General features: G+C 38.7%; 3 protein-coding genes across 7 annotated transcripts; 1 reads left to right on the top strand and 2 right to left on the bottom strand.

Moving 5' to 3' along the window:
• Window positions 1-4,046: 4,046 nt before the first annotated feature.
• LOC140035291 (uncharacterized) lies at window positions 4,047-23,230 on the top strand. 5 transcript variants are annotated; one of them, XM_072075650.1, is made up of 4 exons: window positions 4,047-6,235; window positions 19,966-20,033; window positions 20,104-20,512; window positions 20,745-23,230. In XM_072075650.1, the coding sequence occupies exon 4, from the start codon at window positions 21,723-21,725 to the stop codon at window positions 23,223-23,225; it is 1,503 nt and encodes a 500-aa protein (XP_071931751.1). In that variant the 5' UTR covers window positions 4,047-6,235; window positions 19,966-20,033; window positions 20,104-20,512; window positions 20,745-21,722; the 3' UTR covers window positions 23,226-23,230. The 5 variants fall into 5 exon arrangements, 4 of the variants coding, with proteins under 4 accessions (XP_071931751.1, XP_071931750.1, XP_071931748.1 ...); XM_072075649.1 differs by having other exon boundaries at window positions 20,104-20,522; XM_072075647.1 differs by having other exon boundaries at window positions 20,104-21,257; window positions 21,400-23,230.
• A 624-nt stretch (window positions 23,231-23,854) lies between these two features.
• Window positions 23,855-24,244, bottom strand: LOC140035596 (uncharacterized). Its single transcript, XM_072076888.1, has one exon. The coding sequence runs from the start codon at window positions 24,242-24,244 to the stop codon at window positions 23,855-23,857; it is 390 nt and encodes a 129-aa protein (XP_071932989.1).
• A 462-nt stretch (window positions 24,245-24,706) lies between these two features.
• On the bottom strand, window positions 24,707-25,360 carry LOC140035595 (uncharacterized). The gene has a single exon (XM_072076887.1). It carries the CDS (start codon window positions 25,358-25,360, stop codon window positions 24,707-24,709), a length of 654 nt encoding a protein of 217 aa, XP_071932988.1.
• Window positions 25,361-27,272: the final 1,912 nt, after the last annotated feature.

Below are 27,272 nucleotides of genomic sequence, written 5' to 3'. Positions count from 1 at the left end.
GTATCAGGTTGTAACGGAGAAAAATACTAACCAAACCATGAAAAATTCAAAGAACCGAACAATCCAAATATGATGACTTTGTGAGAACCAAGAATGAGAATAAAAGAACATTGCAGAATCCAAAAGAAAGAACACATCACACGCGAATTGATATGCTTAAATATTGTGGGATGCATATTGTTGAAAGCATAAGTTCATTCAAAGAGCCTTCCCTACGGACTTAGAAACTACATCACAAAGTATCTCATGCCAGATGCGGTCGGAAACTTAGAATGCTGATATTTGAATTACTGTTCATCTGCATAGTGCTTAAAGCACCGTGTGTGTTTAATGATCATTAAAGTCCCAAGACTTTTATATTTTTCTTGGCTCTCTCTATCTCTGTCCATGTTTTTTATGGGAGTTTTAGTGGTTTTAGTATTTGAGTTTAGTTTTGGGCTGTACAATATCACTTATTGTTAAGTGGTGAACTTGGTTGCATGCATGATGTTGGTTTATTTTTTTAGTGCTGTGCCTACTGGATTTGAATTAGCAAATCTGCGCTTTGGATTTGTAAGTTATAAGATTGCTTAAATAGCTTTAATCGTTCTATTCTATTCACAGAGCTTTGGAAGTGTAAATATTAAGAGCAACTTTGGCATCACACGATTGGTGCATGCATGACTAATTCAGTAGTTCAAATTTGCTGAATGTGCAAATGGCCTTTTGAATTAGCTGTGGTACGTGAACTCAGAAGTTAAATTTCAGTGTCTAGCGCAATTATTAATTAACAGAAAAGCTCTGTTCAGAGTATTACCTGACTGATTTTTACTTTTCTTGGCATGTAAAGGTTGTTTGATTAAGGCTAAGAATGCAACTTGCGTTTTTCTACTGGTAATGCTTAAAAAAGAATTTTGAGAGTAATAGTTAGTGTACGCGATTAATTTTTCTAGTCTGCAGAACGACAAGAAAAAGAAATACACGACAAATATGTAATATATAAATTTAGAAAAATATGTAGATATAATCTCTGGAAGTTTCTCGAACTTATGGAGAGTTTCCTTCCATTCTTCTCCTCGAACGCCAATCCAAGGGCTTCGCAGCTTGTTCTTGGATCAATCGCTGACTCTTTCAAATCTTGATATGGAAGATTTGAAGAATTTGAAAATATTTGGAGGCTCAAGCCTTGATATGCGAAAGACTTGGAGAGTTTGAGGATCCAACCCTTCGTAGCTTGAAGCTTCAATACTTGAGTGTATGAGATGCCTCTTGAAGTCTCTGTGTGTCCTTGATTTGGTTGAGAGATCCCTATTTATTGCTGTAGCAAGAGGTAGAGGCTGAAGACCTGTGTACCACTTTGCTTATCTTGCAAGACGTGCAGTCATATTAGGACTGTGCTAGTCAAATATTATCCCTTCATTTTATATTTATTAATAAAGAGATAAGTAATTCCTCGATTGGCCAAACCTGCGGGGACACGTGACGTGGCGCCATTTGATTGGACAACCTATTGTAGTATATAAGAAGTATATATGGATTAAACGACTCCAAATATTATTTCTTTAATAAGAAATAAATATTTAGATATTTATCCAAAAATTTCCACGTCGCGTAGATATGATTTGGTTGGTGGAGACATCCTCGCAATTTCAATTGATTGGAACGTTCCAACTTGACACGTGGCAAAATATAATTGGTCATTTAATAACCAAATTTTCCAAGTGTACGTGACATATGGCAATATCCGATTGGATAGAAATAGGCCACCAAAAATAATTTATAGACTAATGGTAATTTTTAGAATTTAATTAAAATTCCATTGTCTACAAATGCCACCTTAAAACTTGTTTGCGAAGAGTAAAACTTGAACGAACAAGTTTCGATTTCTTAATTAATTTGTTTAAGTGAAATACGTTGATATTCTCCCTTCACTTGCCATTTAAGGAAACCGGTCCCTAATAAATAAATAAATAAAATTGATGGCCATCAACTTCAATTATGACCATTTGTCCTCAAGAAAGCCCAATACATGCATTTGTGGAATATTACATATTGCATGCTCAATCATCCACGTGGTGCAAGGTACTTTAAAATGAAATCATATGAATCCAATTGATCTCATATGCCTCTCAATTACACACGGAACTCCACCAATTCATGCTTCCGAGCCGAGTCAACAGATGGAATAGCTTTCTGTCTCCTATTTCAGACTAACTCCATTCCTTGTAGTATTCAATCTCTTGAAATTAGGATTTGCATCATTGATGAGCTAAACAATTAATTTCTTCACTTATCATGTTCGGCACTCAAGGAGTATTCTGACACAAATGCTAAGAACCCAACTCGTAAAGGAAGCCAATCGCAAGAACAATTCTTTTCCAAAACCACCTTGAGTCAGAGCTCAGCATTTCTTTCTTTCTCTTCGCCCCATTATACAAAACAAGAAGAACCTGACTCCTTTTGCAAGTAAACTTCCTCGGCTCGACAAATTAGCCTGCTACACCGCAAGTACTTTGAACAATGAGTCCTTCGGTGTTTTAAATTGAAACACTTCTGACCAGAATCCTTCTTGAATATAGGATGCATATATGTTATAAATACGCAATGGTTGAGGCATCAGTTTACCCACAGTTCGAAGGCAAACTCTCCCTCGTTTCCTTTCTCCGCTAGTGTTGCCGGATTGCTGCTACGTTTTTATTTGCCGTCGCCATCATTCATTGTTCGTTAATTTGCTTGGCTCTGCTACCTTTTCGACTGATCAATTTAAAGTCAGTTGACACTCTTGCTGAGCTACCCTTGAATTGTTTTAAGGTATGCACCACTTTCCCAAGCTATGGGTGAATTTCTTCTTTGGTAGAGTTCAAAACTTTTCTTTTTTCCTTTACATGTAACTAACTCTCGGCCTTCAAATTATCCACGGACGCACTTGCTCCATATTATCCCACCCAAAATAACTTTCATGCAGTGATCTAATATGCCCCTTGAGTTTACAGTAGAGCCTATACGGATTAACCGATGCATGACTTGACGCTCTTATTACCACCTTGCTTGTATCTATTTTTTTTTTTTTCCATGAAACAATTGCTGATTTTTGTAGTCTGTGCACAGATAGATTCAGGGACAATATTTTCCTTGTCAATGTTGCAAGAACATTTGACCCGATGTGCCTTATATTTATTTCCCATGCAAGATGTGAAATATCGTATGAATTATTGTCTTTGTTGGTCTCGCATGAAACTTCCCATCATGAATTGGTTAGAACATTATGTCTACCAATCATGTTTCAAGATGAAAACTTGATGCACTATGAGCGGTCATATAGAAATATTTGACGGTTGCCTCGACCAAATTGGTGCCACCTGCTATTCACATCCTGCTGAAACCATTTTTTTATTTGGCACCTAAGATTTTGCTTTCCCATACTTAATTGCTAAATGGAACTTCGGCAATAGACTTTGCGCATTTATTTTGATGCACCCTTGACGTTGTGTGTCTAATGCGACGACATTTTTGGCCAATATCGCCACGATTAATACTTTTATATTTGCATCCATTATTCACAGCTACTCTTCATCCACGATTGTTCTTCGAATGCTCGTACTTTCATTAAATTGCCCATTAATAGCCCCTTCTTGTCGTGTCTGTTTCCGACACCAGTTTCCAACAGCAATTCTCCAAAGGGAAGATTAACCTCGGGGGAACTTTGCCGAATCACAAGCTTCAATCATCATTGTAGACACCAAATTTTTTATTTTCAACTATGTTTATTTAATTGATTTAAGTTTAGATTTATGTGTTCAATTTTTAGGTTTTTTAGTTTATTTATTTATTTTTATTTTTATTTTTAGGTCTTTTACTTTATTTTATTCTAGTTTATTTTGGTCCTTATACTAAATTGCAGAAAAAAAGAAAAAGAAAAGAAACTTGACAAGTGGAAACTAGCATGTGGGACAAGTGTCCCTTCTTATTTGCTAACAACACATCACTTAGGTGGCAAGGGGAGAAGACACTTGTAGGATAGAGAATTTTGGAAAGAAAAAAGAAAAAAAGAGGAAAAAGGAGACGGCAGAAAAAGAAAAAGGGGAGAGCTGAGAGGGCAACGGGGGAATAGCGGAGCAAAAAGAAAAAAAGAGAAACCATCGTGAGAGAGAAAAGAAAAGAAAGCAAAAGGGAGAAGAAAACAAGGGGGGCGGCGGTCTGAGAGTAGGGAAGAGAGGAAAAACGCAGAAAAGAAAAAGAGAGTAGAAGAAAGCTAGGATTTTTGGGCAAGAGAGCTTCGAGAGTGAAAAGAGGAGAGAACGAAAAAAAGAAAAGGAATGAACTGAGCAAAAGGAAAAACCAGAGGCGGCGGGCAGATAGAGCTAAGGAAAAATTAAGGGCGGCGAGGGATTAGAAAAATGTTCCGGCTGAAACAGAGAATCAAGAAAAGGAAAAAGGGAGAAGGATGACGGCCGAATTTCCCACCATCTCAACTGGCTGCTACGGCTCACTCTCCACCCTCTGTCTTCAAATTCTCCCCAATTTCCCCAAACGACTCCTCCACAAACCCCCTCACTTCCTATTCTGCTCTTCCCCGTTTCCAACACAAGCTTTTTCTGCAGTCACTCCCCAATGCCTCCGCCACAGCCCTTCCCCTTCACCGTTGTCTCTGTCCGCGCCAAGCCCAAAGAACTCATCCTCGGCAACCTTTCTGTTCTCAGTGAAAAGGACAAGAACAGCTACGACATTGAGGCTCTCATCAACTTCTTCTCCACCTGCTCCTCTCCCGTGGATGACTTGAGCAGCAACAGCAGCGGAAATTTCCCAACTCACCGAGCCGTCACTATCTCATCGGATATCCATTGCGGCCTGTGAATTTCACCAAGAAAGCATTGTAAGTCGCCTTCCCTCTTTGAACTTCAGTTTCCATTCAAGCACAAACATCTGAACTTTCAAAGCATGTTCCGTGTCTCTGTTGGTGCAATTTTCTTGTTGATTGTTTATGGTTTTAGACTATACAGGCTCTATGTGTCAATTGGACTGATTTATCTTGTGTTTATGACAAATTTTGGGCTAGTCATAATCTCAAGTGAGCAAAAAATTTGGTAAAATTATAATGCCCGTTAGGTGTTTGATGAAATGCTCAGACAAAAGTCTTTGAGCCAGAAGAAGAAAGCTTCGATTGTGATGTGCATGATCTTTTTGAAATTTCGTTTTGGTCCTTCAACTTACTTTATTGTTTGTTTATTTATTCCCCAAAGTTTAAGACTTTACAATTTGACCCTAAATTTTTCATAATTCTTTCGATTAAGTCCCTGTTGTTATTGCATTGGAACCCCTCAATTTCTGTCTAATTTCATCGTGCCCCAAAATTTGGAAAAATCAAACCAATTTCATCCTTTTAAGTTTAATCCTTTGTTTGCATATTTTTATGTGATTTTGTGGATAGATTAATTCTTGATTAAGGGTCCTAATCGTGGTTTAATAATTTTAGTTGATTTGTTTATCTTGTTGGGTTTAGTGAAATAAGTGTTGTGGATTAAGAGGTTATTTTGTTTGGGTTTTAGAAATGGATTGTTGACTTGTTTTCTGGGTTTTGATTTGGGCTTAGAAGATTGACATCTAACACTTTTTGATTGGGTTTTGATGGTGAGTTTATCTGTTTTGATTTGGTTTTAGTTTATTATTCTTTTGGGGCTTTGGTTTGGGTTAGAGGGTCAAGGCCCATCTATTTGGTTGGCTAATTTTTGGCCAAAATAATATACAAGCCCACTTGTTTTTTCTTTGGACTTCCGATTGGGCCAAGTGATCTTGGCCCAAGAAAAGTGAAAATGGCCCATTCCCTTTTGTTTTGGATTTCCGATTGGGCCTGGAAGGTTTTGGCCCAAGCAAATAAGGAAAAATGGCCCAATGGTTTGGTCCATTAAGAAATCAGAAAACAATTTTGCAAATCAGTCCCTGAATTTCTGCTTAATTGTACTGTGGCCCTGGACATTTTCAACTTCTTTGAATTGGGTCCCTAACTTAATTGCAGATAGGCCCCTAAACTTTATTTTTCTTTAATTTTCACCCCAAAACTTTGTTAATTTTTGCAATCAAATCCTTTCTTCTTTTGACTTCTTAAATATGGGTTGTCTACATGATTTAATTGATTCAATTTCATGTTTATTTTTATCTTTTTGTGATTATTTCTTGATTAAAGTGATGCCTTGACTCTTTTATTATTTTGGAGGGTAAATAAGTGGTTTCACTCCATTGGGACCCCAATTCAAGGGAGGTATAACTTCTTTTATCTTTTTTGTCTCTCCCCTATGTGATCCAACGTGTTAAGTGAGAATTGCATGTCTAATTTGCTTTCTTTGCCTTTCTTTAGTTCCTTTATTTCATTTACTCTTGCTTTTTGTTAAGTTATTCTTTTATGGGGTATGTGTACACCTCTTGGCTTGTAATAGATAGGGCTTGGAAAGCACTTGATGAAGACCTATTGAAGACGTGTGCCTAGTTAACAAATGTAATAGGTTCATTAGCTTGATTGCTTGCTTTTGTTGCTATGTGTTAATTTGCTTTATTAGGCTCTTGCATCTAGTCGAGCATGCTAAGTGTTATGTGCTACGTGTTTATAGGTGATTTGCATGTCTACTTGCTTTCTATAATCGTAGATGAATGTGATGGATGAATGTACGTCACCACACTAGTCCAATGCTAGTTGTGACTCATTATTCCGTTGGGAATTCATAGAAAGGGCTAGTCCAACGCTAGACCCAATAGGCCGTCCCCCTTTCGTTAGTGCATACTTGCATGTTCACTACATTTCATGCATTTTTCTTAGTTTTATCATTTGGCATGCTCCTCCAATCATTTTTCCCTCATTTTAGGCTTTTTGCATCCTCATGTTTGTTATAGGGTACATTTGCTTGAGAGTCCCCTTTCGATAAGGGAAACGAGCGAGTTTGGCTACAAAATAGCCTTAGCACGCTAGTTCTTCCTTCTAATCCAAGGGAAAATCAAAGTCGTAAAGTTATGAGTTCTTCCCGTGCCCGACCTGATGCATTCCCTTAGGGTCATACACTTGCATTCTTTTTATATCACCTCCTCACTCTTTTAGCCACATTTTCTCACTACTTAGATTTTTCTCAATCCATTTTCTCATCACCTTTTTCCTATCCCTCATTTATTTTTCTACCTCACAAATGGCACTCAAATTGCACTTATACGTATCTAATATCCTATTTTCATTCATTTGCACACACAAACACCTTTATTTTCTCACACTTGCACACTTGCACTGGAATCCTCACTTGCATTAATCACGACTTCCATGAGAGCTTTCCTTATTGGCCACCACAATTCATGTGGTTGGGACCTAAAAGCCTCATGAGAAACATTTTAGGTTTAGGATTGCATTTTTCTTTCCTTTTTGCATCCATTAGTCATATCCAACATGCGATACGTATCTTGGGTAGAAAAATTAGGAAAAGTAGGGGCTAAGTCACGCAACTAGCTTTGGTTAGGGTAAGGGAGTGCCTTAGGCATTGCTTTTGCCTTCTCCCTTATCAAATGTGACCCCCGATCCCTCTCTTTGGTTGCGTAGACCTAAAAGTTTTTTAAAAGGATTTGTTTATTTTTTCTTTCAAAAACAAAACAAAAAATCATTTTTGGGTGACTTGGTACACCCTAACTCCATACCAAGTGGCGACTCCATTTTTCATCCAAAAACCCTTTTTGAACTTTATTTGGCCAAACCGTCGCATTTCACAATCCCACGGCCTTTATTTTCACTTTTGCACACATTCACATACATATTTCACACACCACATCCACACTATCAAAAAGTGGGGCGCGACAGTTGGCGACTCCACTGGGGACATCCTAAGTGGGTCCAAGCATTTGATTTAGCCATTCTTTTCCTTTTTCTACCCCTTTTATGCCTTGTATTTTGGATATTAGGGTTGCATTTTCCTTTTTAGGACCCTTTGCCTCCCTCGCTCACGAATGTATGATTGGTTGATTGGATGTATGTTTACTTGTTTATCTCGCGCTTGCATTGCATTTAGGGGGGGTGTGTCACCCTAGAGCCTCGCGTTGGTTCTTGATCCCTCCCCTCCAAACGAGCACTAGCATACGAGCATACGTTTTAATCTTTTCACCCCTCTTTTATTTTTCTTTTTCTTTAGTGGCTTGTCACGCAACTCCACCCTATTAGGATTATTAGGCGATCCACTTGGACATGTGATCGTGACACGACGTGTGCGTAGCATGATCCGAGGGGTCACTCGATCTTCCGTTTTAAACTTTAGGTTAATGACCTATTAGTTTTTAGTCGAAGATTGAGGATTCTTTTTAGATTCGCCCAAACGGGTAGCCGTGACACGACGTGTGCGTAGCAACGTCTGGGGAATCGCTCGAGCCACCGACAAAGAACCTTGGGATTGATGACCCTTGATTTCCAAGTCTGAAGGCTCGGGGACCTAAAACCTATCGAGTTTAGATGCATTAGTGAGCCAATACCTCATGCATCCATGATAGCTTGTCTAGGGTAGAGTCGGCCTTATCCTGAGTTAGGGACACTATTCACGAGGGGAGGGATCCAACCCCTTTTTCCCTTTTATTGCTTTGTATTGATTGCTTTATCTCGTTGCTACAATGTGTTATGTGTATTTATCTGTCTGAACTAACTTTTCTTGATTTTGTGTCCCCATTGCATTCACAAACCCCTAGCAAATAAGAGGTCTGGCATGACCTTCTTTTAGAATCCTACCCGTGTAGATAGGATATTGCACGTTTAAGAAGTTGTGGTATATTTCATTCATAAATTAATAATGTCATATCATTTTAGGCTTACCCTGGCAAATAAAGGGTCCCTTAGGTCATGTTTCGTTTCAAATTGCATGTTTTACTGCTTTAATAAATGGCATCATGCATAACCCTAGAAAGGTAATGCCATTTAGGGGATCCCGTGTCAGGAATAAACCACCTTGTGTCTCGGATACTTAATCCAAAGAGACTTGCACATTTACATTTTGTACCATCCAAAGGGGTAGTGCACAAGGTAAGGTAGGATCCGATCGTCTTCATAAGAGCGATTTTTGGAATATGAGCGTCTAATAATCACTTTTTGGCCATTGTATCAAAAGTTGGTAAAAATCCCTTGCGCAAAGGACATTAATTTGAAGAAATTCACAAATGATTCCTCCTATTGAGACGATAAATAAATTGAGGCCAAAATTTGATTTTAAAAGGCTCATAAGCTAATGCATTGTAATAATTTTTTTGAAACTACCAGTGGATAGCTTGATTTTTAATAAGCTCCCAATTCCATTTAATCCATTGGACCATTTCATTCATCAATTTCATCCAGTCCATTTTATCAACTTAGTCGATTTGGAATTCATTTGACCAGTTTACCCTGTTTTTAGGGCAATCTAGTTGATTTTGAATAAATCATCAATTTCAATCAATTCATTTGACTAATTTACCCTTTTTGGGTGATATGGTCGATTTTTGAATAAATCATCAATTTCAATCAATTCATTTGACTAATTTACCCTTTTTGGGTGATTTGGTCGATTTTTGAATAAATCATCAATTTCAATCAATTCATTTGACTAATTTACCCTTTTTGGGTGATATGGTCGATTTTTGAATAAATCATCAATTTCAATCAATTCATTTGACTAATTTACCCTTTTTGGGTGATTTGGTCGATTTTTGAATAAATCATCAATTTCAATCAATTCATTTGACTAATTTACCCTTTTTGAGTGATATGGTCGATTTTGATGATTTGAATAAATCATCAATTTCAATCAATTCATTTGACTAATTTACCCTTTTTGGGTGATATGATTGATTTTTGAATAAATCATCAATTTCAATTAATTCATTTGCCTAATTTACCCTTTTTGGGTGATATGGTCGATTTTTGAATAAATCATCAATTTCAATCAATTCATTTGACTAATTTACCCTTTTTGGGTGATTTGATCGATTTTTGAATAAATCATCAATTTCAATCAATTCATTTGACTAATTTACCCTTTTTGGTGATTTGGTTGATTTTTGAATAAATCATCAATTTCATTAAATTTATTTGACCAGTTTACCCTTTTTAGGGCGATCCGGTCAAATTTGAATAAAATTCTCAATTTCATTCAGTTTCATTTGATCAAGTTCCTTTTTTAGGATGATCCGGTCAATTTTGAGTAAGTTCTTAAATTTCACTCAATTCATTTGACCCGTTTCCCTTTTTAGGTTAATCCGGCCGATTTTAAATAAATGGTCAATTTCATTCAACCCATTTGACCAATCACGGTTTCAATGTCAATTTCAAATTGGGAAACTTAGTCGATTTTTGAGAAAACCATCCATTGCATCCAGCCATTTGATCAGTTGGGGTTTTGACCCGTGCTTCACTGAAAAAATTTGGTCAACGAATTCCAATATCTTCGATAGGAAGTTCGTCAAGGTCAAACCCGTGCGTTTTTGCAAATTCTTGTATCGATCAAAAGTGATCAATCCATTCGGACGTTGACCTCATTTTGACAAAGTGTCTCTCGTCACTCCAATTGACCAAATTTTTCAAAATTAGTTTTCACTCAATGAGTTGATCAGATCCGTCAGGTATGGTATAGTGCCTACCCTAGAGGATTGCATTTTCATACTAAGCCTACCCTTGGCATAAAAGGGTTCCCCCCATAGGACATGCATACCGATTTTATAATCTTGCTTGCTAATTCAGGGTATTTTTCTTTTGTTTTTCCCCTTCCCTGCATTCATAAAAATACTTCAATAAAGGAAAAATATTTTTCTATATCTGATGGCACTTCCGATCTAATAAAGTGTCAAAATTGCAAGTATTGTGTGATTTTTGGGCAGATCCTACAATGAAAACATAAATGATCTATCTGGAAGCTCTACGCTAAAGCCTCTGAGAGATGTTGTAATTGTTTTTCAAAGGAAAATTTTGTATATTTGATTTGTTAATACGTTTTGTTCCAAAAGAAAAGGAGACAAAAAGTGTATATGTGGAGCTCTTTACAAGTTTCTCTCTTCTCATTTGTATCGTAATTGAACAGGAATTTTTGTTTCAAACTTTTTCAGCAATAAAATTTTTGGACAATTATTGTCTTGTGTATATGTACATTTCATTCTTTATTCTTACTCATTAGAGATTTCATGATGAATTTTGAGAAATAAGGCCAAATTGAGATTTTTTCAACCTATAGCCTGAATTTCGCAAGTGTATACTCTCTAAAATCCTCATGTACACTAGGTTGGTGATCCGAGCTATACAATAAGAGTGCTCAGAAAAGGGTGAACGGTCACTCAAAAGGCCCAATGAGATACCTTTTCTCCTTCACTTAACCCCAGAATAAAATCAGTCACATTGATTGATAAATTACAAATTGGGGTCATCTTTGCTTGAAAATATCCATTGTGTTTAACCGATTCAATTCACATCTAAGTGAAAGCCAAAATGTGCATTATTCTTGTTTGTTTTGAAAATTTGGAATGATACTTCGAGCATTCTTTTCTCTACCTATACTCATTTTATCATTTGCTCTCCCATTTGAGCATTTGAAAGAATAATTTCGTTTTAAATAAGAGCCCTAATGATCACTACCCTATATTGGAAAATTTTCAAATATCAAAAAGGGGAATGAATTTTCAATGACCATTTCGTTACTTTGGTTGTCATGAGGTGTAAGAATGATACTTTGGCCGTCGTTTCTACAACCTAAACACTGATCATCCCTTGCATCCTCATTTGAGCTAAAATTGGTGGTTCTTTTCGAGTGCACATATGATCACACCCCACATTGGGGAAGGAGATTGGGAAATTTTGAAAAAGAAAAAAAGAAAAGGGGAAAGGGAACCGCGAATTGGGAAAATTTTATTCTACCTGGGTTTCAATTTTGAAAAGAAAAGAAAAGAGGAAAAAGGACAAGTTCTGTCTGGTGGATCACTTATGTTTCATAGATATGAATGAGCAAGAGTCTTCCTCAGTCAATTAATTCAGATACATGCAAGAAATTTCGCATTAATGAAAGTTTCCTCTCAGAGTTATTGTAAGGAACGGAATAAAAGTCAGGCCCTCTTCTTTTCCGATCAAGCATTTTATCCCTAGTTATCCCTTTTGAGCCTTCAGAATAAAATACTTCATTTGGCAACCCCTGAGAATCGCAAACCCCATACTGGGGGCAAGTTTGAGTTGAAAAGGAAAATTTCAAGAAGTGAAAAAGTGAAAAGTCACAAAATCAAAAGCAAAAGAAGAAAAGAGAACCTCAGTTCACAAATAAATTGGGGCAAATTTTGTGAAAGTTCAAGAATGACAGAAGGCCGAAAAATCAAAAGAAGAAAGAAAATGAAAGAGAAAAAGCCTCAATTGAGCATAAACTCTGGGGCAAGTCTTGATTTAACCCTAAAATAGGGTTGGCACAACAATGCGATCTCAGATTACTTAAACCACTCTTGAAATCTGCCTTCAAGCCTTAACTTTTCTAAGCACCCCACCTGACCCCATTACAAAAGCCGAAAGTCCTGACTTCTGTAATAGCCCTGTCAAGAAAATTTCTGATGCCGAAAATTTTAGCTGTATTTCTAAATTGTTTGGGTATGAGGCTGACGCTACTCACCATGAGAAAACCCACCAGATCGAGGAAAAGAAAAGGAAAGCGAAAAAACAAAGCAAGAAAAGAAAATGCAAAAATCGACTCTGAAACTCCTGGTGAAATGATGAGAAAAATGCAAACAAAGTCTGAGATCTTTGAGTTCAAAATAGGGGCAATTTTGGAAAAAATGCGATCTTCGGTGCAATGTCCTTGAAAGTCTTATTCTTTAACTATCGTTTTCAAGCCACATTATAAGCTTATAAAGTCCATCGTTGACTTATTCCTTCATGACAATCCAAAGTGAGGATTATGCTCGTAAGAAATCCATCAATCATTTGTGATCATGGGGGTATAACCAGTTTTCACAGGTTTAACTATCGCTTCTACACATGTTGTTGCAAGCCTATAAAACTTATACGTTGACTAAATTTTCTTAAGAAATAAGAGTGACAAACTCTTTGCTTTCACTAAGATGTGGTTTTGAAGGAATTACATACAATTTGGGCACAAGAATAAAAACAAGTCCCGACTTCTCATTTTCCTTAGCCACTTCTAACGAGAGCCAACAGGAAATGGTGATCCATTACCCAAATCATCGATGCTAAAGTTAGGAAAAATCTTTTAATTTGGCATTATTTTGAGAAATTCATCATGAAATGTCCTGTATGAGTTAAGCAAGACGTTCGATTTTCTTCACATTATATAGGAAACACAGTTTCTTACTTTGTTCAAATAAATGGAAAGTCATCCAAACCAGTTTTTGCAATTAAATGGCCCACACTGGGGCAAAATTTTTATTTGCAAGATTTCGCAAAATAAACCCACACTGGGGCAAATTTTTTATAGTCCATTTGAGAATTTCGTCCAAGAATCAAAATAATGCATTTTTTCAAATCAATCACGTTGTTTCTTTTCACAAAAATTTGAGTGCATGTCATATTTTGGTAAGCCCCTGTGCAGGTATTCATAGTTGAAATTGACGAAAGAGCATCTGGTGATGTGGAAGGCCGATGCCGAAGAAAGAGAAGAAAGAAGGGAAAAGGGCCCTATACTGGGGGCAAATTATTTTTGAAAAAGATTTTCTCGAAAAATCAGAAAAATTCAAAAATTAAAAATCAAAAATCAAGTTCAAATTCTTGTATCTTGGAAAATCAAATTTAATTGCTTGTTTTTTTTGATAAATCAAATTCAATTTTTTGACCACTTACCTCAGCAGGACCGGGTTTTATCCCGCTGACCGTTCTTACTTCGTTGGGACCGGGTTTCATCCCGCCAACCTCGGCAGGACCGGGTTTTATCCCGCTGACCGCTTATTTCGTTGGGACTGGGTTTTATCCCGCCAACCTCGGCAGGATCGGGTTTTATCCCGCTGACCGCTTACTTCGTTGGGATCGGGTTTCATCCCGCCAACCTCGGCAGGACCGGGTTTTACCCCTCTGACCGCTTATTTCGGCAGGACCGGGTTTTATCCCGCTGACCGCTTACTTCGTTGGGACCGGATTTTATCCCGCCAACCTCGGCAGGACCGGGTTTTATCCCGCTGACCGCTTACTTCAGCAGGACCGGGTTTTATCCCGCCAACCTCGGCAGGACCGGGTTTTATCCCGCTGACCGCTTATTTCGTTGGGACCGGGTTTTATCTCGCCAACCTCGGCAGGATCGGGTTTTATCCCGCTGACCGTCCACACCCCGTCAGGCTCAGATGTTGTCCCACTGACCAATACATCGCTACTGGAGCGTGGGTTTGTCCCGCCAGTGAGCATTTCATTTGTATCGCTACTGGAGCGTAGGGTTAGTCCCGCCAGTAAGCATTTCATTTTCACAGTCACTGGAGCGTGGGTTTGTCCCGCCAGTGACCATTTCATTTGTATCACTACTGGAGCGTAAGGTTAGTCCCGCTAGAAAGCATTTCATTTTTCACCGTTGCTGGAACGTGGGTCAGTCCCGCCAGTGAACATTTCATTTTTCATCGCTACTGGAGCGAGGGTTAGTCCCGCCAGTAAGCATTTCATTTTTTCTGCCACTAGCCGTGGGTCAGTCCCACTAGTGAGCATTTCCTTTTGCACCGCCACTAGCCATGGGTTAGTCCCACTAGTGAGCATCCCATGATTAAAAGCTTATTCGGGTCAGTCCCATGATTAAAAGTTTATTCGGGTCAGTCCCATGATTAAAAGTTTATTCAGGTCAGTCCCATGATTAAAAGTTTATTCGGGCCAGTCCCATGATTTTATATTTATTCGGGTCAGTCCCATGATTTTATGTTATTCGGGTCAGTCCCATGATTTTATGTTATTCGGGTCAGTCCCATGATTTTAAGTTTTTCGGGTCAGTCCCATGATTTTACGTTATTCGGGCCAATCCCATGATTTTATGTTTATTCGGGTCAGTCCCGTTTTAAATTTCTATTCGGGTCAGTCCCGTTTTAATTTTTGTTCGGGTCAGTCCCGTTTTAAATTTCTGACCAGGTCAGTCCCATGATTTTAAATTTCCAGTTTCGGGTCAGTTCCGATTTTAAATTTGGGTCAGTCCCATTTCAAAAAATTTTTTGTCAAAAAAGGTCAGTCCTCATTTCAAAAACAGCAGTCGTTCGAATAAGTGACAGCCGAATGGCACAGGTAGGTATTTGGTGTCTACTTCTTTGTCTCAAGTTTTTTCAAAACTCAGACAAAGAGGGGCAAACTGTAAACACCAAATTTTTTATTTTCAACTATGTTTATTTAATTGATTTAAGTTTAGATTTATGTGTTCAATTTTTAGGTTTTTTAGTTTATTTATTTATTTTTATTTTTATTTTTAGGTCTTTTACTTTATTTTATTCTAGTTTATTTTGGTCCTTATACTAAATTGCAGAAAAAAAGAAAAAGAAAAGAAACTTGACAAGTGGAAACTAGCATGTGGGACAAGTGTTCCTTCTTATTTGCTAACAACACATCACTTAGGTGGCAAGGGGAGAAGACACTTGTAGGATAGAGAATTTTGGAAAGAAAAAGAAAAAAAGAGGAAAAAGGAGACGGCAGAAAAAGAAAAAGGGGAGAGCTGAGAGGGCAACGGGGGAATAGCGGAGCAAAAAGAAAAAAAGAGAAACCATCGTGAGGGAGAAAAGAAAAGAAAGCAAAAGGGAGAAGAAAACAAGGGGGCGGCGGTCTGAGAGTAGGGAAGAGAGGAAAAACGCAGAAAAGAAAAAGAGAGTAGAAGAAAGCTAGGATTTTTTGGGCAAGAGAGCTTCGAGAGTGAAAAGAGGAGAGAACGAAAAAAAGAAAAGGAATGAACTGAGCAAAAGGAAAAACCAGAGGCGGCGGGCAGATAGAGCTAAGGAAAAATTAAGGGCGGCGAGGGATTAGAAAAATGTTCCGGCTGAAACAGAGAATCAAGAAAAGGAAAAAGGGAGAAGGATGACGGCCGAATTTCCCACCATCTCAACTGGCTGCTACGGCTCACTCTCCACCCTCTGTCTTCAAATTCTCCCCAATTTCCCCAAACGACTCCTCCACAAACCCCCTCACTTCCTATTCTGCTCTTCCCCGTTTCCAACACAAGCTTTTTCTGCAGTCACTCCCCAATGCCTCCGCCACAGCCCTTCCCCTTCACCGTTGTCTCTGTCCGCGCCAAGCCCAAAGAACTCATCCTCGGCAACCTTTATGTTCTCAGTGAAAAGGACAAGAACAGCTACGACATTGAGGCTCTCATCAATTTCTTCTCCACCTGCTCCTCTCCCGTGGATGACTTGAGCAGCAACAGCAGCGGAAATTTCCCAACTCACCGAGCCGTCACTATCTCATCGGATATCCATTGCGGCCTGTGAATTTCACCAAGAAAGCATTGTAAGTCGCCTTCCCTCTTTGAACTTCAGTTTCCATTCAAGCACAAACATCTGAACTTTCAAAGCATGTTCCGTGTCTCTGTTGGTGCAATTTTCTTGTTGATTGTTTATGGTTTTAGACTATACAGGCTCTATGTGTCAATTGGACTGATTTATCTTGTGTTTATGACAAATTTTGGGCTAGTCATAATCTCAAGTGAGCAAAAAATTTGGTAAAATTATAATGCCCGTTAGGTGTTTGATGAAATGCTCAGACAAAAGTCTTTGAGCCAGAAGAAGAAACCTTCGATTGTGATATGCATGATCTTTTTGAAATTTCGTTTTGGTCCTTCAACTTACTTTATTGTTTGTTTATTTATTCCCCAAAGTTTAAGACTTTACAATTTGACCCTAAATTTTTCATAATTCTTTCGATTAAGTCCCTGTTGTTATTGCATTGGAACCCCTCAATTTCTGTCTAATTTCATCGTATCCCAAAATTTGGAAAAATCAAACTAATTTCATCCTTTTAAGTTTAATTCTTTGTTTGCATATTTTTATGTGATTTTGTGGATAGATTAATTCTTGATTGAGGGTCATAATCGTGGTTTAATAATTTTAGTTGATTTGTTTATCTTGTTGGGTTTAGTGAAATAAGTGTTGTGGATTAAGAGGTTATTTTGTTTGGGTTTTAGAAATGGATTGTTGACTTGTTTTCTGGGTTTTGATTTGGGCTTAGAAGATTGACATCTAACACTTTTTGATTGGGTTTTGATGGTGAGTTTATCTGTTTTGATTTGGTTTTAGTTTATTATTCTTTTGGGGCTTTGGTTTGGGTTAGAGGGTCAAGGCCCATCTATTTGGTTGGCTAATTTTTGGCCAAAATAATATACAAGCCCACTTGTTTTTTCTTTGGACTTCCGATTGGGCCAAGTGATCTTGGCCCAAGAAAAGTGAAAATGGCCCATTCCCTTTTGTTTTGGATTTCCGATTGGGCCTGGAAGGTTTTGGCCCAAGCAAATAAGGAAAAATGGCCCAATGGTTTGGTCCATTAAGAAATCAGAAAACAATTTTGCAAATCAGTCCCTGAATTTCTGCTTAATTGTACTGTGGCCCTGGACATTTTCAACTTCTTTGAATTGGGTCCCTAACTTAATTGCAGATAGGCCCCTAAACTTTATTTTTCTTTAATTTTGACCCCAAAGCTTTGTTAATTTTTGCAATCAAATCCTTTCTTCTTTTGACTTCTTAAATATGGGTTGTCTACATGATTTAATTGATTCAATTTCATGTTTATTTTTATCTTTTTGTGATTATTTCTTGATTAAAGTGATGCCTTGACTCTTTTATTATTTTGGAGGGTAAATAAGTGGTTTCACTCTATTGGGACCCCAATTCAAGGGAGATATAACTTCTTTTATCTTTTTTGTCTCTCCCCTATATGATCCAACGTGCTAAGTGAGAATTGCATGTCTAATTTGCTTTCTTTGCCTTTCTTTAGTTCCTTTATTTCATTTACTCTTGCTTTTTGTTAAGTTATTATTTTATGGGGTATGTGTACACCTCTTGGCTTGTAATAGATAGGGCTTGGAAAGCACTTGATGAAGACCTATTGAAGACGTGTGCCTAGTTAACAAATGTAATAGGTTCATTAGCTTGATTGCTTGCTTTTGTTGCTATGTGTTAATTTGCTTTATTAGGCTCTTGCATCTAGTCGAGCATGCTAAGTGTTATGTGCTACGTGTTTATAGGTGATTTGCATGTCTACTTGCTTTCTATAATCGTAGATGAATGTGATGGATGAATGTACGTCACCACACTAGTCCAATGCTAGTTGTGACTCATTATTCCGTTGGGAATTCATAGAAAGGGCTAGTCCAACGCTAGACCCAATAGGCCGTCCCCCTTTCGTTAGTGCATACTTGCATGTTCACTACATTTCATGCATTTTTCTTAGTTTTATCATTTGGCATGCTCCTCCAATCCTTTTCCCCTCATTTTAGGCTTTTTGCATCCTCATGTTTGTTATAGGGTACATTTGCTTGAGAGTCCCCTTTCGATAAGGGAAACGAGCGAGTTTGGTTACAAAATAGCCTTAGCACGCTAGTTCTTCCTTCTAATCCAAGGGAAAATCAAAGTCGTAAAGTTAGGAGTTCTTCCCGTGCCCGACCTGATGCATTCCCTTAGGGTCATACACTTGCATTCTTTTTATATCACCTCCTCACTCTTTTAGCCACATTTTCTCACTACTTAGATTTTTCTCAATCCATTTTCTCATCACCTTTTTCCTATCCCTCATTTATTTTTCTACCTCACAAATGGCACTCAAATTGCACTTATACGTATCTAATATCGTATTTTCATTCATTTGCACACATAAACACCTTTATTTTCTCACACTTGCACACTTGCACTTGAGTCCTCACTTGCATTAATCACGACTTCCATGAGAGCTTTCCTTATTGGCCACCACAATTCATGTGGTTGGGACCTAAAAGTCTCATGAGAAACATTTTAGGTTTAGGATTGCATTTTTCTTTCCTTTTTGCATCCATTAGTCATATCCAACATGCGATACGTATCTTGGGTAGAAAAATTAGGAAAAGTAGGGGCTAAGTCACACAACTAGCTTTGGCTAGGGTAAGGGAGTGCCTTAGGCGTTGCCTTTGCCTTCTCCCTTATCAAATGTGACCTCCGATCCCTCTCTTTGGTTGCGTAGCCCTAAAAGTTCTTTAAAAGGGTTTGCTTACTTTTTCTTTCAAAAACAAAACAAAAAATCATTTTTGGGTGACTTGGTACACCCTAACTCCATACCAAGTGGCAACTCCATTTTTCATCCAAAAACCCTTTTTGAACTTTATTTGGCCAAACCGTCGCATTTCACAATCCCACGGCCTTTATTTTCACTTTTGCACACGTTCACATACATATTTCACACACCACATCCACACTATCAAAAAGTGGTGCGCGACAATCATTCATCGGCTGCACCCCAAAAAATTTTTTTCTTCTTGCTCACTAGGTACTTGAAACTCCTTTTTTTTGTCCACAATGTTTAATTGCTACAAGAAACTTCGGTCAATTGAGAAGCTTAGAGCCCTACCAAATAAATTCTTAAAACATTATTTGAGAATGAAGCTTGGGTCTCGGCTGGAAGATTGAAATTGATCGAATGACGATTGGTCCAAAATATAATTTGAGCTACCCCTTAAATATTATTCAAAATCATGTATACCCTTTGAATATTACTAGAAAATGAAGATTGGCTCAAATTATTTTTTTGAGCTATTCCTCAGGGCTGAAAATTTAATCTCAATTTTCGTACCATTTTTTTTTGTTTTGTTAATTTGTTTTAAATTTGTTTTGCTTTTTTTTTCTTGTGTTTTTTTTTGTTTTTTTGTATTTTTTTGTTTTCTTTTTTGTTTTTTTTTGTTCTTGTTTTCTTGTTTTTTTTTTGCTCATCCATTGGGACAATACCAAATATGATATTTGAGCAAAAATTTTCCTTCTTTTTGCTAGAACTCTGACCTTAAAAATAAATTTTTTTTGCCCCGGTTCATGTCAATATCTCAACTTTACTAACTTGCTCTTTTGTAGATACCCCATCTCGTGCCTGAAAAGGAGTTTGAAACAATTTCGGGGATTTGAAAAGAGCCACCAATTAGGTAATTTAATTACCAAAATTTTGTAAGAAATTCCCCTCATTGTCTAATACTTTCTTTTTCAAAATTCCAGCAATCATGCAAATTAAGGACTACGCCGTGCCACTGCCGCATATTTCACTAACGGATGAACGGGGAGGAACTCAATCAAAGAGCTTGTCACTACATGTTTACAAACCACCAAACGGCCCGCTCGCTGAATCCTTCATACCCCTCGAAAGATGCTTTCATCTCGAAGATTGGACTAGCAAGTGGACTAAGGAAGTGGTGGCACCGTCGACTTTCTCCACTACATCGAGGGAAGAGGAAGTGGTCGTATTAAACTCGTCACTCTATAATGGAGACCCAGAAATAGCCAAATTCACACTTCCGCTCGTGGGATTCAATATTGACAAAACTACATGGAAGATCCCTTCGTCCTTCTTTGGTGAGGCATGCTTCACCTCCTATTATTAGGAGTGGGTCGAGAACATTCTTGGAAGGTATAAAGAGGTACTTACACACACTGGCATATTTGAAGCTGTCTACGTGTCAAGATATTCCTACGACCGCTGTGAAAATATCTTGCGAGCCTTCTTCAAATATTGGTGTCCCTCGACAAACACACTTTATACGCTCGTTGGGGAGTTGTCCATCATACTTTGGGACATTTATTGACTTGACGGCCTTTCGATCGATGGCTCGTTTTTTGATGAAGTTGTTCCTTCGGCGCAGGAGCTTCTTACTCGTGACAAAGAAGGGAAGCCACTTCTCCCTAAGAGCTGCAGGCACCTCTTTTCCGCTTACTACCACCTTTGGACGAATGACCAAGGTGTATGAATGAAAGACTGGATCCGTTTCTGGTTCAAAGGAGATGCTAGGTATAGGGCCCCTCCGAGCAGAGCGAATAGAAGAAAGACCGCATCTAAACCGAATATGACTTATAACCCTTCTGGAAGCGTAGAGCCTCACGACCTTGCTGATACGAAAGATTTCAACGTCCCTTTCGACACATTAGGTATCCCGGGGTCTTTAAGAAAGGAAACCTATATTACGGCATTCATAGCGTGTTGGATTTGCAAGTTCCTTCTGCCAAGCAAAAATGTCGATCGTATTCACCAAAGTGTCTTCAAGGTTACATGCCTAATGGCCACAGGAAAAAGATTATGCCTTGCAATTCCCGTTCTTGCGAGCATATATCATGGGTTGAGGGAGATCGTCTACGCCCATAACCTTGGAGAATACGGGGTAATTTTTTCAATCCATTACGTCTATGCTTGAATCGGCCAATACTTTGACTTATATTACGAAAATAATCAAGTGAGTGGCCACCATGCGCGTATGACGAGATTTAGTGGTGAGAAAATGATAATATTTTATGGCTGATCAGAAGCTGAGGAAATCTTCAAAGAGGTGAACCTTTTGATACTTCCTAAGTTGTGCTGGACTGAGAATGAAGAAAAGGTGTTGATCGATGACGGATCCTTGTCATCAAGACTCACGAGCTATTTCATTAGTCAACGCTCTTACCATTTAACTCTACGTAAGGACAACACTTTCATTATTGAAAAATATAATCCTTGCAGGTTTAGCAGGCAATTCGGCTTCTGTCAGGACATTCCCAATAACTTGAAAGAGATCACTCATACTAATACTTTGGGTGAGGCTATTCAACTATGGGATTGCTCAGTTCGCAAGCAGACGCGATCTCGGATGACTATACCTACACACAGGAAGCATTCATTGATCACAAAAGGCTATGACGTCTGGTGGTCGACTCGATCAAATAGTGTCTCTTCCACTCCCTTTAAATTCACTATTAAGATCTCTCAACAATCATCGAAAAAGGGTAAGGTAACCCCCGCCAACGAGTCAGTGCATCATGATGAAGCTATAGCGATTGTAACGGGTCTTACCTCATCCACCTTGCGGAGCAACAAAATCATTAGCAGTCCCTCGAAAAACATTGCCGCAAAAAATAAGTCTTCCAAGGACTCTCGACAGGCCATCAAAGAGGCGCAACCAGTGATTCCAGCAAAGAAGACGCCGCCCAAAGTTTCAAAATTCGTATCGGCGACTCGCACTGAAGAAGACGTCGAAATTGAAACGGTGGATGATCGTGATTCTATTAAGGCTATAGAAAAGGAAGGGACTCAAGTTCAGGACGTCGGATCTACCCAAAGAGGAGCCCATTCGTTGGCGAGTGGTAGTAATAGTCAAGACCGTCACTGGAACAGATCAAAGAAGAGGACATCTTCTGATTTGGAGGAGGTTTCCTTTACACCACCATCGGTTGGAGTGTCGCCACTTAAGGTAATCATCTTTCAATTTTTTCCCTCTTTTTTTTTTTGTAAAAATGTTTTCCCTTTTCAGCCCCCGTTCCTTGAATTTCATCAAGAAGGTGTTGGTAACAACTCACCACCCGAGCTTGAAGCTGATGATATAATTTCAAACAACAAAAGTGAAGAAATAGCTATCAGTACCCAAAAACAATTTACCCCCAGTGGAGATACCTCATCAATGCATAAGAAAGAGCTGACTAGTTCACACGAAATCCGAAAAAGACCTAAGGTAGTACTGGTTTCAGAATTTCATGGCCAAAAGCTGATCCAGGCACATCGAAGAAAGTATTTGCAGAGCTTGTGGATGGATGTTCGCGGACAGATTCTTGACACTCCAATTGAGCAGATCTTCTCTTTAAAAGAGTGTGCAGAGGAAATCATTGCGGAAATCAAAAGAACGGATCCCACCAATGGTCTCCCTTTAAAAGACCACTTGATTGAATTGTTTGCCAAGGCGGAGGCGTATGACGTTCTGGCATCTTTATCATGGGAAAGGATGAGCAAAGAAACACATGCAGAACTCCTTTCCAAAGTGACCGTCCAACTCGAGAGAGTTAAGGCAAAGGAAGGAGAACTAACTTGTCATTTGCAAAGTCTTGAAGAAAAGTTGCAGTCCATTGAAGATAGGAAGAAGGTTCTGCAACAGGAACTTATCAATTTGGAGAAACAAAACCTGGAAATCAGCTCAACTATCGATCAAAAGCATGAGACTTTTAAAGAGATCCAGACCGAAATAACCCAAGCGCATGATGAGCTATCTTCCATTGAGAATACTAGCATCTTGACTGATGACGCTGTGAAGGAACTTAAAGACATGAAATCTGTACTTGAATCACATAAAGTAGTCGTAGTGGAATACAAATTTGATATTTAAGCTTTCCACTATGATTTTATTTTCCATGTAATGATTTTTTTTTTAAAAGAGAAAAGAACTTTTAAATTTAGCATTTTATCTCAAAGAAAAAGAGAAGTTCTTTTTTTCTTTTTTCTTTTTTTGCAAGGAAAGAAGGTTTGGTTTAGGAGGTGTAACTGAACTTAGAACTTGCCCTCCAAGTTGCCTACATATCCCAACAAAGGAATCAAGTCATACGTAGTTCCTGCCGTTCACATTTTAACTTCATGCAGGTCAGGAGTATCTATTTGTTTACCACCTTAGACTTGGTGGAGTGTTTCAACAGTTTAACCACATACTACACTATTGGTGGTTGCCATTCACAGTTTTAGCTCATGCGGGCTAGGAGCATCGCACGGTTCCGATTACGCATAGTACCTTTTTAGGTACTTGCCATTGATGGGACCAACCCTTAATCCATCTTCAGCAATCAACTTGTATGATCCATTTGTATATACTTCTCGAACGACATATGGACCATCCCATTTAGGAGTAAACTTTCTTTGTCCGCCATGAGTGAGAATGATTGGTCTCCGAACAGCGAGCACTAACTCTCCAATTTGGAAAGAGTGAGGTCGGACGTGCTTATTGAATGCTTTTGAAAGGCGGGCTTAATAGCACTCAATTCGTTGTTGAGCTTCCAATCTCTTTTCGTCGAGTGCATCTAACTCCTCGAGGCGAAGACGGACATTATCTTCTTCACTGAGCCCTTCTTGAATCGCAATTCTTAGCGAAAGTATTTGACACTCAAGTGGAAGAACAGCTTCAACACCGTAAACAAGCGCGTATGGGGTTGCTTGCGTGGGAGTTTGAAAAGTAGTTCGGTATGCCCAAAGTACTTCTCCAATTCGAAAATGCCAATCCCTTTTTGATTTATCCACGATTTTCTTCAACAGATTACATAAGGTCTTGTTGAATGCTTCAGCGAGTCCATTTGCAGCAGCGTAGTACATGGACGAATTGTATTGTTTGAAATGAAACTTTTCGCAAAGATTGTTCATTGTTACAATACAAAAATGTTTACCATTATCGGTGATGATATAACACGGGGCTCCATACCGATAAATGATGTGCAAGCGAATGAAATCTACTACATTCTCCTTTTTGACCTCTATTAGAGGAACCGCTTCAGCCCATTTTGAAAAGTAATCTGTCGTCGCCAAAATGAAAATGTGTCCGCCAAAAGGCTTTGGAAGTGGTCCAACTATATCCAAACCCCAAGCATCGAACGGCCAAGAAGCCACAGTTGGGTGCAATGGTTCAGGAGGTTGATGGATGAAATTGCCATGGAATTAACATGCTTGACATCTTCTAGCAAAGTCAATGCAGTCCTTCACCATTGTTGGCCAATAGTATCCCATTCTTTTAATGCGAAAGTGTAGTTTGGGGCCAGACTGGTGAGCACCGCATATCCCAGAGTGAGCCTCCTCCATTGCTTGCATGGCCTCATCTTCTCCAAGACATCATAGAAACACTCCATCGAATGACCTTCGATAAAGCGTCCCTTTGTAGTAAATGAAACGTGGCGCTCGACGACGTATATCAACCCTTTTCTTGGGATTTTCTGGTAATTTTTCATGATTAAGGTAATCAATGATAGGGTAACGCCAATCCTCCTTTTCGATCTCATGGACAAAAATATGATAAGCATTTTCTTCTTCACCACCACTCTCTTCATCAAACATCGGAGGTATGACCCAACTTTGACATATTGAAACTTGACTTCGATTAGAAGGTAGAGTGATTACAGACGCCAATTTTGCCAAAGAGTCAGCTTGTTGGTTGAAATTCCTAAGGATATGTTCGATAGTGACGCTATCTAAATATCCCATGAGTTGTCTTGCATACTTATAATATGGGATCAATTCAGGTTTCTTGACATCATAAATACCAAGAAATTGATTTACCACCAATTTTGAATCACCATAGACTCTAAAATACAACTGTTTCATGTCTACAGCTGTTTCAAGACCGAGAATCAACGCCTGATATTCGGCCACATTGTTTGAACACCGACGTGTTAAAGTAAAAGAGTACGGCAATATATCTGTTTCAAGAGTATAAAAGACAACTCCCGCACCAGTTCCATCACGGTGAGCAACTCCATCAAAATACATTGACCACGGTTATTCAACCATAACACTTCTTTATCGGGGAGTTCATCAGTCAACTCCCACTCGGCAGGTATGGGATGATCGGCTAAAAAGTCTGCCAATATTTGTCCTTTGACAGCCTTCGCAGGTATATAAATAATTTCAAATTGTTGAAACTGGAGGTACTATCTCGCGAGTCGATCAGATAGTACAGGTTTTGCCATGACATATTTAATGGGATTAGACCTAAATATGAGTCGAATAGTGTATGTTTGAAAATAATGTTTTAGCTTCTGAATGACAAATATAAGTGCCAAATACAACTTCTCGAATGGTGAGTAATTCAACTCATTAGGTGTCATCATCCGATTCAAGTAATACAGCGCATTCTCCTTACCTTCATCATTTTCTTGAGCAAATAAGGTCCCCACCGACCGTTCTTGAGCGAAAATATAGAGAATCAATGGTTTTCCTGGGATGGGTGCAGCCAACACTGGGGGATTCATGAGGTACGTTGATGCTTGTAAAAGCATTTCTACACGATTCATCCCACTCGAAGGGCACCCCTTTCTTCATCAGTCAACTGAAGGGTTGGGATCGTCCGGCCAAATTAGAAATAAACCTCCGGATATAAGCCAACTTTCCTTGAAGGCTCTTCAATTCATGAATATTTCGCGGTTCATGCATGTTCACAATGGCATCAATTTAGATCCATCGACCTCTATTCCCTGTTGATGAACGATGAAACCGAGAAACTTGCCAGAAATGACTTCGAATGCGCAGTTCAAAGGATTCATCTTCAGTTGGTATCTCCGAAGGCGTTGAAAAACTCTTCGAAGGTCTTGAATATGATCCTCTGGCTTCTTTGATTTCACCACAAGGTCATCAACGTAGCACTCCACATTTCTATGGAGCATATCATCAAAAATTCTTTGCATTGCCCTTTGATATGTCACTCCAACGTTTTTCAAGCCAAACGGCATCACTTTATAGCAATAAATTCCCTTGGGGGTGCGGAAGGCAGTGAGCTCATCATCCTCGGGCGCCATACGTATTTGATTGTAGCCAGATGATTCATCGAGAAAAGATAGTGATTCGTGCCCGGTCGTAGCATCTACCATCAATTCTGTGATGGGGAGTGGAAAATCATCTTTGGGACAAGTCTCATTTAAGTCTCAAAAATCAACACAAATTCGGATTTGCCCATTCTTCTTTCTCACAGGGACAATGCTTGAAATCCATGTTGGATATTTCACTTCTCGTATGAACCCAGATTCAATCAGTCTATTTATCTCATTTTCTATCAGAGAAATCAATTCGGGCCGAAAGCGCCTTTGAGTTTGCTTGACAGGTTTTGTTCATCGCTTGACAGATAAATTATGAACAGCAACTCTAGGATCCAAACCAGGCATTTCTGAGTAATTCCAGGCAAAGACATCTTTGAACTCGAGTAGCAAATCAACATACTCTTTCTTTTCTTCAAGAGTCATACAAGAACTTATGTAAATTGGGCGAGGATCGTCACTTGTGCCAAAATTAATTTCTTTTAGGGTATCGACTGTATTTTTTACTCCCTGCTCAAATTCAGCGGGAGCGTCATCTGCATCTTCTTTTTCTTTTTCAAAATCACTGATCGTAATATGATGACAGGAAGCCGTACTTTCTTGATCCTGTTCTTTAGAAATAGTTTCAATTCTTACATTGAATAAGTCTCCATAGTGCATGAAGAAATTGGAGACTCGTTTTCTTGGTCCGTTTTTTTTTATTAGAGTAAGACTTTCTTTCTTGGCAACTTGGTACTCTTGCTTTTTATTGCCTAATCTTGCATAGACGGACGGTTTCAAATATTTCGGCTGCTGGTCAAGTCTGTCAAATACAGAAGTACACTTCGACTTATTTCCCAACCTATCGAACACAGATCTCTTTCGGCTTGTGA

This window comes from Coffea arabica, chromosome 2c (genome assembly GCF_036785885.1).
Source record: "Coffea arabica cultivar ET-39 chromosome 2c, Coffea Arabica ET-39 HiFi, whole genome shotgun sequence".
NCBI lineage: Eukaryota > Viridiplantae > Streptophyta > Magnoliopsida > Gentianales > Rubiaceae > Coffea > Coffea arabica.
Note: the sequence above shows the minus strand (reverse complement) of the source record. Positions and strands in the feature narration are given on the sequence as shown.

Coding starts and splice junctions, on each gene's coding strand:
- LOC140035291 (XM_072075650.1), top strand. CDS start 21,723: ATGACTATACCTACACACAGGAAGCATTCATTGATCACAAAAGGCTAT.
- LOC140035596 (XM_072076888.1), bottom strand. CDS start 24,244: ATGAACAATCTTTGCGAAAAGTTTCATTTCAAACAATACAATTCGTCC.
- LOC140035595 (XM_072076887.1), bottom strand. CDS start 25,360: ATGTATTTTGATGGAGTTGCTCACCGTGATGGAACTGGTGCGGGAGTT.